We start from the raw sequence: 14,477 nt of genomic DNA, 5'->3' as shown, positions 1-14,477 counted from the left end.
TGTGGCAGTCCACCTGGTGTATTAGTTTGTTACTTTGCAGAAAAAACGGAGAAGGGGGATGTCTATTCAGAACAAAAACCTTTGGTAGAGGTCTTTTCAAGCACAAAATGAAAAAAAAAAAAAAAAAAAAAGGTGATTTTTATTTTTGGAAAACCATAGCATTAGTCCTAATCTCCCCTGAGGGATATGAGGGAAACATGTTGGGAGGGCTACTCTTGTACATTTTTTAAAATGCAGTTAAGATCAATCCTGTCAAATACTTGTGTAGTAAGGATGAACTGATTAATAGGTGTTACTGGTTGTGTGATACATAGATTACCAAGAGGAGCGGATGTGATGCTCTATTTTTTATAGGAGGATAATAGTACAGCCTATCCCCTAATAGTCTATGGACAGCAGAACCACCTAGTGTTATTAGCTGAAAATCACACAATAATACCACAGGTTCAATGCTATTTGTCCACCGATTCTTTGCTGGAATAATTTTCCTTTAGAGCAGTGGTTCCCAACCTTTTGTGCACCAGGGACCAGTTACATATGAGACAATTTTTCCATGGACCAGTAGGCAAAGTAGTAGTGGATAGGGTTACCGTGCCCCCTGCCAAAACATATGCTATAATTATAACATTCAGAACCTAAAATTAGTGCAGAATCAACAGGATCATTGAGCATGTTTCCCTGCACTGGCGCGGGGGATCTTCGGCGGCCATAGGCTGCAGGGGCATTTGCGGTGGCCATAGCGGCGCGGGGGATCTGTGGTGGCCATAGCGGTTGATCTGTGGCGGATGTACTGGTATCGGGGGATCTGTGGTGTACGTACTGTTATTCTTAAAGGTGCTATACTCACTGGATCACATGACCATTACAGCAGAACACACTGATCCAGTAAATATAACCCTTTAAGTTGTGTGGGTAGCAGTAACAAGCACACAAGCTTTGAGAACAAGGTCATGATTTTAATTAATATACAAATGGAATATACAAATTTACATCAGCGATCTCGTACATACACATATCTACAGAAAGCTCTGTATTATGACTCAGAAAGACATTGTGAGGATCCATTTTTTGAATAGAAATATCCTTAGCACTTTGAGTGAGGAATAGGAAGATTTTTTAACCTGAAAACAACAAAAAGAAACATTACTGAACAGTATATTAAGAGAAGAAAAACTTCTAATAAGAAATTATATCAACATAGTGTTCACATCAGTATTGCAGTTTCCACTGTTCTAAAAGAAGAAACTCAAAATATTAATATAAATGGAAGACCCGCACTTGTTTTTCCCTCTTCACTGACTTCCATGTGCAGACCCAAGCTAAAAACACAAATGAACAGAGGTTCTCTACAATCGGTCCTTAATGCAGCAGCCAACCTCATTTGGTCGATTACCTTTGGTCTGTCAGTGATTCAAGATTAAGATCTTCTTTAACCTAAACCTCCCACCCACTAACGCAGTTTTTTTGTGGGCTTGGATTTTACGGCTTTAGCTGTGCACCCCAAATTACAGGTCTCCTTCATTCTTTTGGTCGGTGCGATCATGAGGATACCAAATTTGTATAGTTTAATAAGGTTTTCATACATTTACAAGAATTAAAACCTCCAGGAAAAAAAAAAAAAAAAGGTTACCATCTTCTGGCGCTTATAACTTATACTGTACAGAGCTGTGGGTGGTGTCATTGTTTGCGTCTTTTGATGACATTTTCATTGCTTCCATTTTAAGACTGTACAACCTTTTGATCACTTTTGCCTTTTTGAAAAATAGTTTTTTAAAAAAAATCAATAAAAAGAGAACTTTTTAAATTTCTGTTTATTTTTCAGACCCCCTAGGGTACTTTACCCCTAGGATGTCGGATTTATCCTACCATATACTGCCATACTACAGTATACTGTAAGGGGGGGGGGGGGCAGGCTACCTATATACTAGGGGGGGCAGAGGGCTGGGTAGAGGCAGGTTTTTCCGGTAAGTGCTGCAATATGCAGCAAAGACTTATCGGCTATGCAGAGGGCTCAGCCCGTGATTGAAGTATACAGTATTAGCAATCAGACCCTGCAGGGTTAAATTACCCTGGAGGAACTAAAATAATGGTAAAAAAAAAAAAACAATAAAATGAAAAAATAGTAAAAAAAAGGAAAAGTTTAAATCACCCCCCTTTCCCTAGAACTGATATAAATATAAATAAACAGTAAAAATCATAAACACTTTAGGTATCATCGCGTCCCAAAATGTCTGATCTATCAAAATATATTAGCGAATATAATTGGGGCCCAAAGTCGAAAATGCCACTTTTTTACCATTTTGAAAAAATATAAAAAATTCTACAAATAGGGATCAAAAGCCCATACAGTCCTCAAAATGACAGCATTAAAAACGTCATCAAAAGATGACGTCGCAAAAAATGACACCACCCACAGCTCTGTGCACTGAAGTATGAAAAAGTTATTAGCGCCAGAACAGGTTTTAAATTTTATTAAATGTATGAAAACATGATAAAACCTGTACAAATTTGGTATCCCGGTGATTGTACCGAACCAAAGAATAAAATAGACATGTGATTTGGGGCACTCAGTGAAAGCTTCCCAGTATACGGCATGGAATGATAAATACCATCACTATGAAGTGCAATTTGTTATGCCGAAAACAACAGAGCTCTGTACATGGAAAAAGAAAAAAGTTAAATTTTTGAAGGTGGGGAGTGAAAAATGAAAATGCAAAAACAAAAAAGGGCCACGTTCCTAAGGGGTTAAATATTATAAGAAAAACTGTTGCTTATTTATGTGTGATCACTAAAGTCACTGACCTCTTCAGAAGCTCTCTTGGTGTTATTTCCACTGTGTTTTCCGATTCACTTTGACTTTCACTGCTGTCATCAGTGTCTGTAGTTTTGCCATCCTTTTTCCTATTCTTTTGCTTACTTTTGTGTTTTTCCTTCTTGTGTTTCTTCTTCTATGTTTTTAAATGAGATCAAAATTAAATTAGCAAGTTTTTTAAATTATTATTAATTATGGTCATTTTCTTTTTTTTAGTTATTGCTTGATTTTTGATTACCATATATACTCGAGTATAAGACGACCTGAGCATAAGCCGGGGCACCTAATTTTACAACAAAAAACTGGGAAAAAAATATAGCCGGGGTGGGAAATGCATTTGTCACAGCCTCTACCCAGCCCTCTCAAATGTACTGTCGACATTTATGGGGGAGAGAGAAAAAGGAAAAGGACACAGAAAGATACAGAAACAACAAAACATATAACTGAAGAAATAAATGTATTCGTTGTTAAAAAAAAAACAAACATACTGGATTTGCAGCTACCCTGAAATTAATAAACTTGAAAAAGAACAGGAAAATTTTCAACAATAATTCCCCCACCCACACCTACTAAACCATGACAAAACAGCAATAGTTAAATGCTGGAAAGAAACTGATCCGCCTTCGGTTACAGATTGGTTATCAGAAATAAGGAATATAGGGAAACTGGAATAATTAACACGACTATGTAAAATCCAGATTAAATAAATAAATACCAAAAAAACATGGAATCAATGGACAGAATTTATCAAAAATGAAAAACTAGACAAATATGGGTGAACATTTTAATAACCACCTGGTTAAGGGCCTGTCCTTCTACTGGCAGGCATTCAATTGGTAGTCAAATTGGACATTAAAACCAAAAGGTAATACATATAAAATATACAACTTTCTTCTAAACTATATTATATTGTTAAATTGTAGATTATTTTAAGTATGAGATCTACGGCAGTAGGTTTTATTAAATAAAATTAGTCACATAGAAAATTAAAGGTATCATCAATAATTCCTAAAAAGAAAAAACATGTTCAACAAAAACTGTGTCATTTAATGGATAGTAGATAATAGAAGAATGTTCACACTGGGGAATATGAGCATGAGTAACTGGCTTAGTGATTGAAAAGAAGATGATGATTATCATACCTCTCAGCATATGCATCAAAGAGTTAAGCTACCGTATATACTCGAGTATAAGCCGACTCGAGCATAAGCCGAGACCCCTAATTTTACCACCAAAACCTGGGAAAAACTACTGACTCGAGTATAAGCGAGGGTGGGAAATGCTTTGGTCAAACCCCCCCAGTAGTATACAGCCTGCCAGCCCCCAGTAGTATACAGCCTGCCAGCCCCCAGTAGTATACAGCCTGCCAGCCCCCAGTAGTATACAGCCTGCCAGCCCCCAGTAGTATACAGCCTGCCAGCCCCCAGTAGTATACAGCCTGCCCCCACGGCCCTTAAAAAAAATAAACTTAAATACTCACCCTCCGATGTCAGCGCGTCCCGTCTTCTTTCTTCTCCGCTGCTCCTCTTCACTCTTCCGGCATGGACGCCCCCATGTTTTCTTCTAGCAGGCGCATACTATGACGCGGCCGCTGCTGACGTCATAGTATGCACGGCCATGAAGAAAACATGGCCGCGTCCATGACCGAAGAGCGAAGAGGAGCTGCGGAGAAGAAAGAAGACGGGATGCGCTGACATCAGGGACATCGGTAAGCCGTGCCGACATCGGGGAGCCGCGCTGACATCGGAGGGTGAGTATTTAAGTTTATTTTTTTAAGTGGGTAATTTTTTTTTGGTAATAGACTCGTGTATAAGCCGAGGGGACGTTTTTCAGAAAATTTTTTGTGCTGAAAAACTCGGCTTATACACGGGTATATACAGTACTCTCTTTTCATTATACAAGCAGCGGAAATCACTTTACAAGATTGGTGTATTCCTAAAGTGCTGCCAGGACTAAAAAAGCATAACAATTTGTGCCCAAATCTGCCGCATAACATGTAATCTGCAAAAGCTTCCAACACTGTGCATAAGGCCGTGCAATACATGGTATATTGCACCCACTGAAAACTGCACATGGGGAGGTTGTTGAGAGTGGGAGCCCTAGGATATGATATTGATAGGACATCAGCAGTATACCTAGAATATGCCTATAGAGCATAAGCGGGGTTATGAGAATTTTTTATATTGTGTTGGGGGAGAGTTATTAACGTTACAACTATGGACATTATTTGCCAAAATGGAGACTTCACAGATTACCTTTTCCTTCTTGCGTTTATGCTCCTTCTTAATCTTGTGCTTTTCTTTATGTTTTTTATTCTTCTTTTTAGCAGTTTCATTTACACCCTCTGATGAGTAAATGCTTGATGCTGCAGTACAACCTGAAATGGGATGAAAAATAAGCAAATATGAAAGGACAGCTGACGGCTTTTATTAACCCCCTTCAAGATGGCCATCTACCTCATATTTTCACATTCCTAGTTTAGTGTCATGTTGCAAGTTGCCAAACAGCTATATCTCCTGAACGTTGGCACCTAGAAATATATTTCATATTAAACAAGAGAATCTCCCCTTAATATAGTAATATCAAGATTGTGTGTGGATGCTTCAAAGAACCGGAGATATCCAATGTTATATTTGCAAGACAAAATGTGATTTTTTTATATACACCTTTCTATTTCCAACTGTAATTAACAGTGGATATCTCAGTTTCTGTAAAACATCCAATAACAATCCTAACATTAATGTATATACAAGGTGCCTACTTTTACCACCAAACCTATTGACTCGAGTATAAGCCGAGGGTGGGAAGTGTATTGGTCGCAGCCCGCCAGCCCCCCCTATAGTATGCAACCCCCCTGTAGTGTGCAGACAGACAGCCCCCTGTAGTATGCAGCCTATAGTATAATAGCAAGCCTGCCAGCCCCCCCCCTGTAGTATAATAGCAAGCCTGCCAGCCCCCCCCCCCCCCTGTAGTATAATAGCAAGCCTGCCAGCCCCCCCCCCCCTGTAGTATAATAGCAAGCCTGCCCTCCCTGTAGCATACAGCCAACATCCAACATTATTGGATGTTAACATTCAATAACAATCCTGACATTACATTAAAGGAGAGATTCTGTTGTGTTTCTAGGTGCCAAGGTTCAGGAGATATAGACATTTGAAGTGTGCCACCCTCCAGCTTGTCAGCTGAAGGCAGAATGTAGAAGGTGCTGCAGAAAAGACTTAGCTTGCAGTATGCAAAAGTACATGCACACTCTGCATCTGTAGCTAAACCTGGGAACAATGATGGATTGACATTATACATATTGATTACATATTTTGGTAAAGGTTTATTAATTTTTACTATTTATTAAAAAAAAATACTTATTTTATCACATTTGTAGCAATTTATCAACTAATTTTATAAAGAAAAAAAGTTATAAATAAAACTATCCTGTCAAGTCTCGCATGTCATTTAAAAGAAGCGCATAAGCATCCAGGCATCAATGACCCTCAGATACAAAGGGGCCAATGTAAGGCCCTTTTGGTAAAATGTAAGTATTCTCAGTGTTCCCATGGTCAACAGCTCCATGTCATAGTTGCACCAGTGCTATTACTTACTAGATGGAGGTATAGGTGGCAACTTGGGTCCAAATTCTTCTATATGCATTTTTTCCACTTCTTCCTTTGCAGCAGGAATAGAAGGGGTATTTGAAAGCTTTACTTCTGATTCCGGTTCTGTGAATAAAAAGCCCTCGTTTAAACTGCAGCAATGATCTCGGCTGAAAAGAATCTTTTGCTTTTAATTTTTTTCAGGGTTTGGCCACACGTGGCATTTGTATAATGTTTACTAGTGTAATGCAAACACCTGTGGCTCGGCAAAAGATCACATATGCTTTTCTATTGAAACACATGCGACTGTGGTGTCTTGCATTTAAACCATGCAAAACGCGGGGTGGTGGATTGCAATCGAATGAATTTTTCCATGGAAACGCATACGCATATGAGTCCGGTCCATGGGCTTATTCATTATGCTTGTAAATGTACACAAAGGCCACATGTCGCCACTCCACTACAGTAAGCCAGCGATGGCAGTTTTTGACTGAACTAGAAATTATGACCAAAATTCTGGCCATTGCTTAAACTTCTTTTACAAGCGATCATTTTTAATATAAGAGGTCAACAAAACAACGTCATACAAAAAAAAAAACAAAGTATTAGCAATGAAATGTTTCACCTTGTATACTGGATGATGCAGCAGCCTCTGAATTGCTTGTTTCAGCGCCTGCAATGGCTGCAGGAGACAAGTCCTCATCGCTTTCTTCATCTGAGGAAGAGGAATTCTCATCAGAAGACTCTGCAAATATTGCCTTAAACAAATCAATGGGCGGCCTTTTTTCTTCCTCTTCTGGTACCTGCTCTGCGTTACTTGATGGGCCCTAAAAAACATTTTTTTTTTGTTATTCAGCTTTTCTCACCATTATTCCCAAAGCACCATGGTGTAGAAAGGTTGCCTCCATTGGGCTAACATACACTAATGCAGGAGGGCTCAATTTCCCTTATTTTTCCTTGCAGAACTTGCTGTAGGGTCGCTCATTACACAGCAACACAGCCTATATTGCCCTCATATACCTCGGGAGCCTGCATGTATCTTTACACATAATTGCTCCATCAATCACTACATTTATAGATCATAGCAACACTCACCTGGGCTGGGACAACAGCAGCTGCTAAAGACTGGGAATCCTTTGCTTTTGTGTTAGTCTCTTCTTTTATTAGTTCGCTCTTACTGCGTGCTTGACTTAAAAACTCACTGATTGAATCCTTCTTACTTTCTTCAGCAGATGACATATCCCACCGGGATGATTTCTTTGCCTCTGGATGTTTCAAACCATAACAGAAAAGTTAGACTATAAAAAGTATAAAATCATGCAGCTCTGCTACAGATGGTGAGGGCTGTTTTGTGTCATGTAATACATACTGCATGCAATGTGTAAAGAAAGAAAGTGACAAAAAAAAAAAAAACTTAAATATAAGACAGAAAGATATAGATACATATAAAGATAGGCTGTAATATCTTGCAAAATACACATTGGATTAAAAAAAAAAAAACAAAAAAAAAAAAACACATACAAATATTTTTTCAAAAATCTATCAAACTATACCAAACTGGACTTCCTACCCCCTCTTCCTGTGGGTGGAAGGGAGGTCAACTTCAAAATCTTCATGGGGTTGTCCAGGTACGAAAAAAAAAAGGAAAAACAAAGCCCACCTTTTTTGATAGATATAGATATAGATATAGATATATATATATATATATATATACACACACACTCACCGGCCACTTGATTAGGTACAGCTGTCCAACTGCTCGTTAACACTTAATTTCTAATCAGCCAATCACATGGCGGCAACTCAGTGCATTTAGGCATGTAGACATGGTCAAGACAATCTCCTGCAGTTCAAACCGAGCATCAGTATGGGGAAGAAAGGTGATTTGAGTGCCTTTGAACGTGGCATGGTTGTTGGTGCCAGAAGGGCTGGTCTGAGTATTTCAGAAACTGCTGATCTACTGGGATTTTCACACACAACCATCTCTAGGGTTACAGAAAATGGTCCGAAAAAGAAAAAACATCCAGTGAGCGGCAGTTCTGTGGGCGGAAATGCCTTGTTGATGCCAGAGGTCAGAGGAGAATGGGCAGACTGGTTCGAGCTGATAGAAAGGCAACAGTGACTCAAATCGCCACCCGTTACAACCAAGGTAGGCAGAAGAGCATCTCTGAACGCACAGTACATCGAACTTTGAGGCAGATGGGCTACAGCAGCAGAAGACCACACCGGGTGCCACTCCTTTCAGCTAAGAACAGGAAACTGAGGCTACAATTTGCACAAGCTCATCGAAATTGGACAGTAGAAGATTGGAAAAACGTTGCATGGTCTGATGAGTCTCGATTTCTGCTGCGACATTCGGATGGTAGGGTCAGAATTTGGCGTCAACAACATGAAAGCATGGATCCATCCTGCCTTGTATCAACGGTTCAGGTTGGTGGTGGTGGTGTCATGGTGTGGGGAATATTTTCTTGGCACTCTTTGGGCCCCTTGGTACCAATTGAGCATCGTTGCAACGCCACAGCCTACCTGAGTATTGTTGCTGACCATGTCCATCCCTTTATGACCACAATGTACCCAACATCTGATGGCTACTTTCAGCAGGATAATGAGCCATGTCATAAAGCTGGAATCATCTCAGACTGGTTTCTTGAACATGACAATGAGTTCACTGTACTCAAATGGCCTCCACAGTCACCAGATCTCAATCCAATAGAGCATCTTTGGGATGTGGTGGAACGGGAGATTCACATCATGGATGTGCAGCCGACAAAACTGCGGCAACTGTGTGATGCCATCATGTCAATATGGACCAAAATCTCTGAGGAATGCTTCCAGCACCTTGTTGAATCTATGCCACGAAGAATTGAGGCAGTTCTGAAGGCAAAAGGGGGTCCAACCCGTTACTAGCATGATGTACCTAATAAAGTGGCCGGTGAGTGTATATATTATGCTCACAGGGAAAGAGGTCATATTTCAGTGAATGCAGCAGAGCTGGAAATGTGCAGCACAGTAAATGCAGATGTCTCCTGCACAGAATAGAAAGGTACAAAATCTCCCTGTTCCCTATCAGTCCCTCCATCCCAGTCTGTGATTCTACAGAAGTTTCTCTGTCTGTCTCTGCTCTTCTCGCTGCTCCCTTCCGCCACCTTGTCATCGGCAATATCAATGTGCAGATAAGCTATTAATCCGTAGTGCTCATACAGAACAGGCTATAGACTGCATGTAACTGGTGTACTAATGATTTCTACCAGTTATTACAGGTTTCCTGCTCCTGCAAGTGATGGAAGCTGCCAGGCTGTCACCATAGATATCCTGTATGTGCACTGTACAGTGTTCAGTGGATTTACTTGAGGAAAACTAAATCTATTGAATGCTAAATTACTTTGAGAGAGAACACAAGGCATAATGGGATCTGTGGGCAAGCTAACTGGCTTCAGCCTGAGGGAACAGACTGACAGATTTTAGTCTCCGCCCACTTTACCTCTGGTGAGAAAGATTTTTGTCAAACACTTTTAGAACAAAGGAGCAATCACATATAATAATTTGGTAAAATCATTATAACTTTACAGTTATGCTTTAAATATTGTAGCGAAAACCAATGATCCTTTAAATTTTGTTGAAAAGCTTTAAAGGGGTTCTGCAGTGACAACAAAGTAGCCAACTTGCTGGCGTGGGGATTTGGTGATGGGACAGTCATTGGTCATGAGAAGGGGGTCTGCTGTACTCCCACTGTAGTCCAATTGAACAGAACAGCCAGTTGTGCATGCACCGGCTGCTCTATTCATCTTTATGGAGCTGTCAGGACCTTTTAGCTTCTTACGCCCATGTTTTTACAAAAAAAAAAAAACAAACACACACAACATTTTTCAAATGAGCCCCAGGGAATTCTAAGGAGCACCTGAGAATTATTTGCATTATTTTTAAAACCTTTTTTTGTAAAAATAAGAGCATAATAAGCTAATAGAACAGATGATCCTGGGAGGGAACACAAATGCATGTAAGTGTGGTTTACAATCTTTGATCCTGGTGGCAATTTTCCTTTAAAGGGAAAAAAAGTTAATGTAGTGAGAAAAAAGTGAAAACACAGAAACAGAGAAGGACATGAAGAATTTATAAAGTTATGATTGAGAAGAAGATCGATCAGCTAAGAAGAAATCATTAGGTCCCTTTTCCACTGCTGTTGTGGGGATATACACCATACCGTGCATAGAAAAAAGATGGAGCTTGCTCTATCTTTTTACATGTTGACTGTTGGGGCTCATACATCGCTTTGGAGTGAAAGGGGTGAGCAGCGCTTACCCCTTCTCACCTCCAGCGCACTGCTGCATGTTCACTCGGGCGATCATACGGCAGTGTGAAAGTAGCCAAAGTTTACTACATAGATGATGCTCCCACAGGTGGCCAACAGCTCTAAAAATACAAGAAATTTAATTTAAGTTACTATTACCATTACTCTTTTTATAAAACCCTAAAGACTATTTTAAAATGGCCACTTACTGTTTTCAGATGACTGTTGCAGTTTCTCTGGTCTAGATGAAGTCATGGTATTAGTTGGTGGTTGCGTTTGTGGAATAGTTAGAAAATTGAAGACTGAGTACTTGTCCCTTTTCACTTTTGGAAGCCCAGTGATGGTTGACCTGGCAATCAAACATTAAAGTTATCTATACATCCATCAATATCTTCCCAAAATGTCTATCCATCTGTTCATTATCTGCTCATCTCTCTTAGGGCCGTTCCACATGAACTCGCATCACACGCTGCTTGGATCGCACGGCCCGAACGCTGCACACCGGGACTGAACTCAACATGTCAATTCAGTCCTGGTGTGCAGCGTCCGGGCCGTGCGATCCGAGCAGCATGCGTTGCGAGTGTGATGCGAGTTCATCACATCACACTCGCAAGGGTGGAACCGGCCTTACCAATCCATCTAATTATCTCAATTCAATTTATCAATTTATTTATCATCCATAAGGGGTCCACAACTTTTTTTGTTTGAAAGGCTACATTTAAAAATATTTAACTTCAAGGGGCAACACTTGTAACCATCAGCCTAGAAGCACAAACTATACAGTACAAAATAACACCGGAGAATCTACATTTACCACCCCAGAAATACCAAACAAGCGTTGCAGTCAGACAATAAATAATAACCCACCTTCAGACAATAATTATTAATACTGACCCTTAATCAGATAATTTATACTAAAGAAGAAATCTATGATCAGACAACATTATTCCAGACCAGAAAATAAATAATGAAGTCCTTATAGTCCGGTGCGCCCTATGTATGGCGCAGGGCAGCGGACCATACTTACATAGGTCCCCGCTACCGGAGACAGCAGATCTCCAGCGGGAACTGCAGACCACGCGGCACGAACAACTTCTGCCGCGTCGGTCTGCAGATCTGCTGTCTCCGGTAGCGGGGACCTATGTAAGTATGGTCCGCTGCCCTCCTCCACCTCCCCCTCACCTTCCCCGCGTCTCGTCTCTTCTCCGCTCCGCCCCCAGACCTCCGCCACGCCCCCGGACCCTGCGCCTTATAGTCCGTTGCACCTTATATATGGAATTATTACATATATAAGGCGCATCGGCCTGATGCGTCTTATATTCCGGTGCGCCTAATGGCCCTGAAAATACGGTATACAGCCACAAGACCAGACAAATAATATATTTTAGCCCCCAGAACAAAATAATAATGGAAACCCCAGAGCAGAGAATAATGGAGACCCCAAAGAAGAAGATTATTAAATGCAGATGCTAAATAAATATAATTATAATAATAAACAATAATACAGTATAGAAAAAAAAACAGCTCCCCCCTCCCCACACACTCTACTGATCCCCCATGCTTTGCATCTCAACACCGATGCAAACAACCAGCATTCGTTTTTTGGGGGGTTTCTTTAGGTTTCTGCAGTCATGAGAGGTCATAACACCAGCACTGAATTAGCATTATCTAGAAGCTTACCCGGGATAAGGATCTGGTATATTAAACCGTTTACAGAGCAGTCTGTCCGGGTGCCACTCAAATTTATCCCTCGTCAATTTTCCAAACATTTTCATTTTCACAGCTGCAGCCTTATCATTCTTGTCACCCTGAAGGAGAGATAGAAAGCATGAGAAAAATAAAAGAAGCTCTTAGTAATGCTGAAAAAGAGACAGGCACGTCAAAACAAATATGATCTTTCCTTGGTGAGGCCAGTTAACCAACTAATGTGCATGAGGTCCTTTAAAGAGGATCTGTCACCCTCAAAAACTGTACTAGGAGGAGCTAAAACAAACGCAGCAGTGTTACAATGCTAGCGTTATTGGAAACCTCAAAGCGGACCGGCGTATTCATGAGGGGGCGGGATTGGGGGCATGACACGTGGCGGTCACCTCTGGCCTATGGAGAGGGACGGGCAGTCGGGGGAAGAGGCAGTGCCTCAGACTGCCCATTCATGAATATGCCAGACTGCTTTGAAAGTGGTCCGGTGTTTCCAGTGTACAGCGCAGCGGTGTTTATTTCCAATAACACTAACATTGTAACACTGCGGCGTTTGTTTTAGCACTACTAAAGTAAGCAGCTCCTACTGCTGTTTTTTCAGGGTGACAGGTCCTCTTTAAATTCTTCCCAAACTGAAGATGTACAGGGGGATAAGGTAGTTTGAAGTCCTTGAATAAACTGCTGTTAAAGGAAATCTACCACCAGGATGAAGTATTGTAAACCAGGCACACTTAAGGACCAGGTGAGGACGCCACACTTCACAGGCTAGAGAAAGCGCCGGACGGCGCGAAACGGCTGTCGCCTTACCTTTTGACCCTCTGCTCCCATCCCTGCCCCACTTTGGCCTTACTATGTCAGACTGATTTTATGTGAAGACTACAATAAAGAAGAATTTTTACGGGTGAGTGCCGCAAATGCCTTTTTCTTTTATGTTTTCTACTTGTGATCTACACACTGCATGCTGAGCACCACCCGTGCTAACTTCTAACGTCTGTTGCACCATCTATGAAGATATACCTTATAACTGCAAGCTGAAGAGAGTGGCGGTAGTGCCCCGTGTTTCACAGTTCTGTCCGTGATTTTTTTACCTGTTTGTACCTTTAACAAGGAAGAGCACACCGCATGTCCTATACACTCCACTAAAAATGGACAATGCTATGGCAGAATCTTCTAATGTAGAGATGGGCGAGGACATTGCCTTACAGTCGGGCAGGGAGGACGCAGGGGTCTTTTTTGCTCAATGCAATCAGAAAGATGAACTACAGGTTCTAAGCACTCGTATCCTCGAGCAGAGGATTTTTAACCTTGCTGAACGCGAGGTCAGGATCTTTTGGACTGTGAACTCACTACGCTCGTATAACACCAGTAACCGGGTCCCAAGAGGACTCAGAGTGTTCAAAAATGTATCACAATTTAAGGACGACCCAGTCTTTTTATCTGAATGGAAAAGTATTCACTTAGAACACTCTTTAAAATTAATGCGACTGGTGCTATCCAGAAACGAAAAGGAATATATAACAGTCACAGAGGAACTCTGTAAAACAAAAACGGAGTTAAGGACAAGACTAACAGAACAGCAATTTGCGGCTTTTATTAAAAAATTGGAGAAACGCCTGGTACCGATACAAGCGGAGGTGAAAGAAAAGAAAAAAGATAAATTCATAAGAGATAAGAATGATTTTGATAATGGAAATATATTTGACTGGGGGAGTCAGAAACAGCTGAAAATGCGCAAGAGATACCAGAACAAGAAGAAAACTAACGATTACTGGACCACTGATTCGGACTCCAGCATATCAGATGATAATTTAAATTCTCGACCACAACAGCTGGAATCCGGAACCCTTCAAACCGCTGAAAAGAACATCCCTTTAGGAAAAGGACGAGGAGGGGGCGCAGAAAAAAGAGAAGGCAGAAAGCGGAAACAAGTGTCTTGGAGACAATAAAAGAGGAGAGTGTAAATGAGATGGGAGAAGACAACAACGATCTCCTAGTGGTCAACTTGACCGATACTGAACTGAGTCCTGAGTGCACATCGTTATTAGCCAAGGGGTTAGGTTTCTGCCTTTCCGATAACTTTAATTTCGTGGAC

The 14,477-nt window shown here is 40.9% G+C and overlaps 1 protein-coding gene across 1 annotated transcript in view; it reads right to left on the bottom strand.

Moving 5' to 3' along the window:
• Window positions 1-935: 935 nt before the first annotated feature.
• GPATCH1 (G-patch domain containing 1) overlaps window positions 936-14,477 on the bottom strand; it is a 40,150-nt gene continuing 26,608 nt past the window's right edge. Inside the window, exons 13-20 of the mRNA XM_072117236.1 lie at window positions 12,368-12,495; window positions 10,897-11,036; window positions 7,495-7,664; window positions 7,025-7,226; window positions 6,409-6,525; window positions 5,068-5,189; window positions 2,803-2,948; window positions 936-1,121 (exon numbers count right to left, since the gene is read on the bottom strand). Of these exons, the coding sequence (XP_071973337.1) occupies window positions 1,085-1,121; window positions 2,803-2,948; window positions 5,068-5,189; window positions 6,409-6,525; window positions 7,025-7,226; window positions 7,495-7,664; window positions 10,897-11,036; window positions 12,368-12,495 (1,062 nt within the window). The 3' untranslated portion in view covers window positions 936-1,084. The remainder of the gene's footprint in view (window positions 1,122-2,802; window positions 2,949-5,067; window positions 5,190-6,408; window positions 6,526-7,024; window positions 7,227-7,494; window positions 7,665-10,896; window positions 11,037-12,367; window positions 12,496-14,477) is intronic.

The sequence above is a fragment of the Engystomops pustulosus genome, chromosome 7 (genome assembly GCF_040894005.1).
Source record: "Engystomops pustulosus chromosome 7, aEngPut4.maternal, whole genome shotgun sequence".
NCBI classification, from domain to species: Eukaryota; Metazoa; Chordata; class Amphibia; order Anura; family Leptodactylidae; genus Engystomops; species Engystomops pustulosus.
The sequence above is the reverse complement of the archived record's forward strand: the minus strand, read 5'-3'. Positions and strand labels throughout refer to the sequence as shown.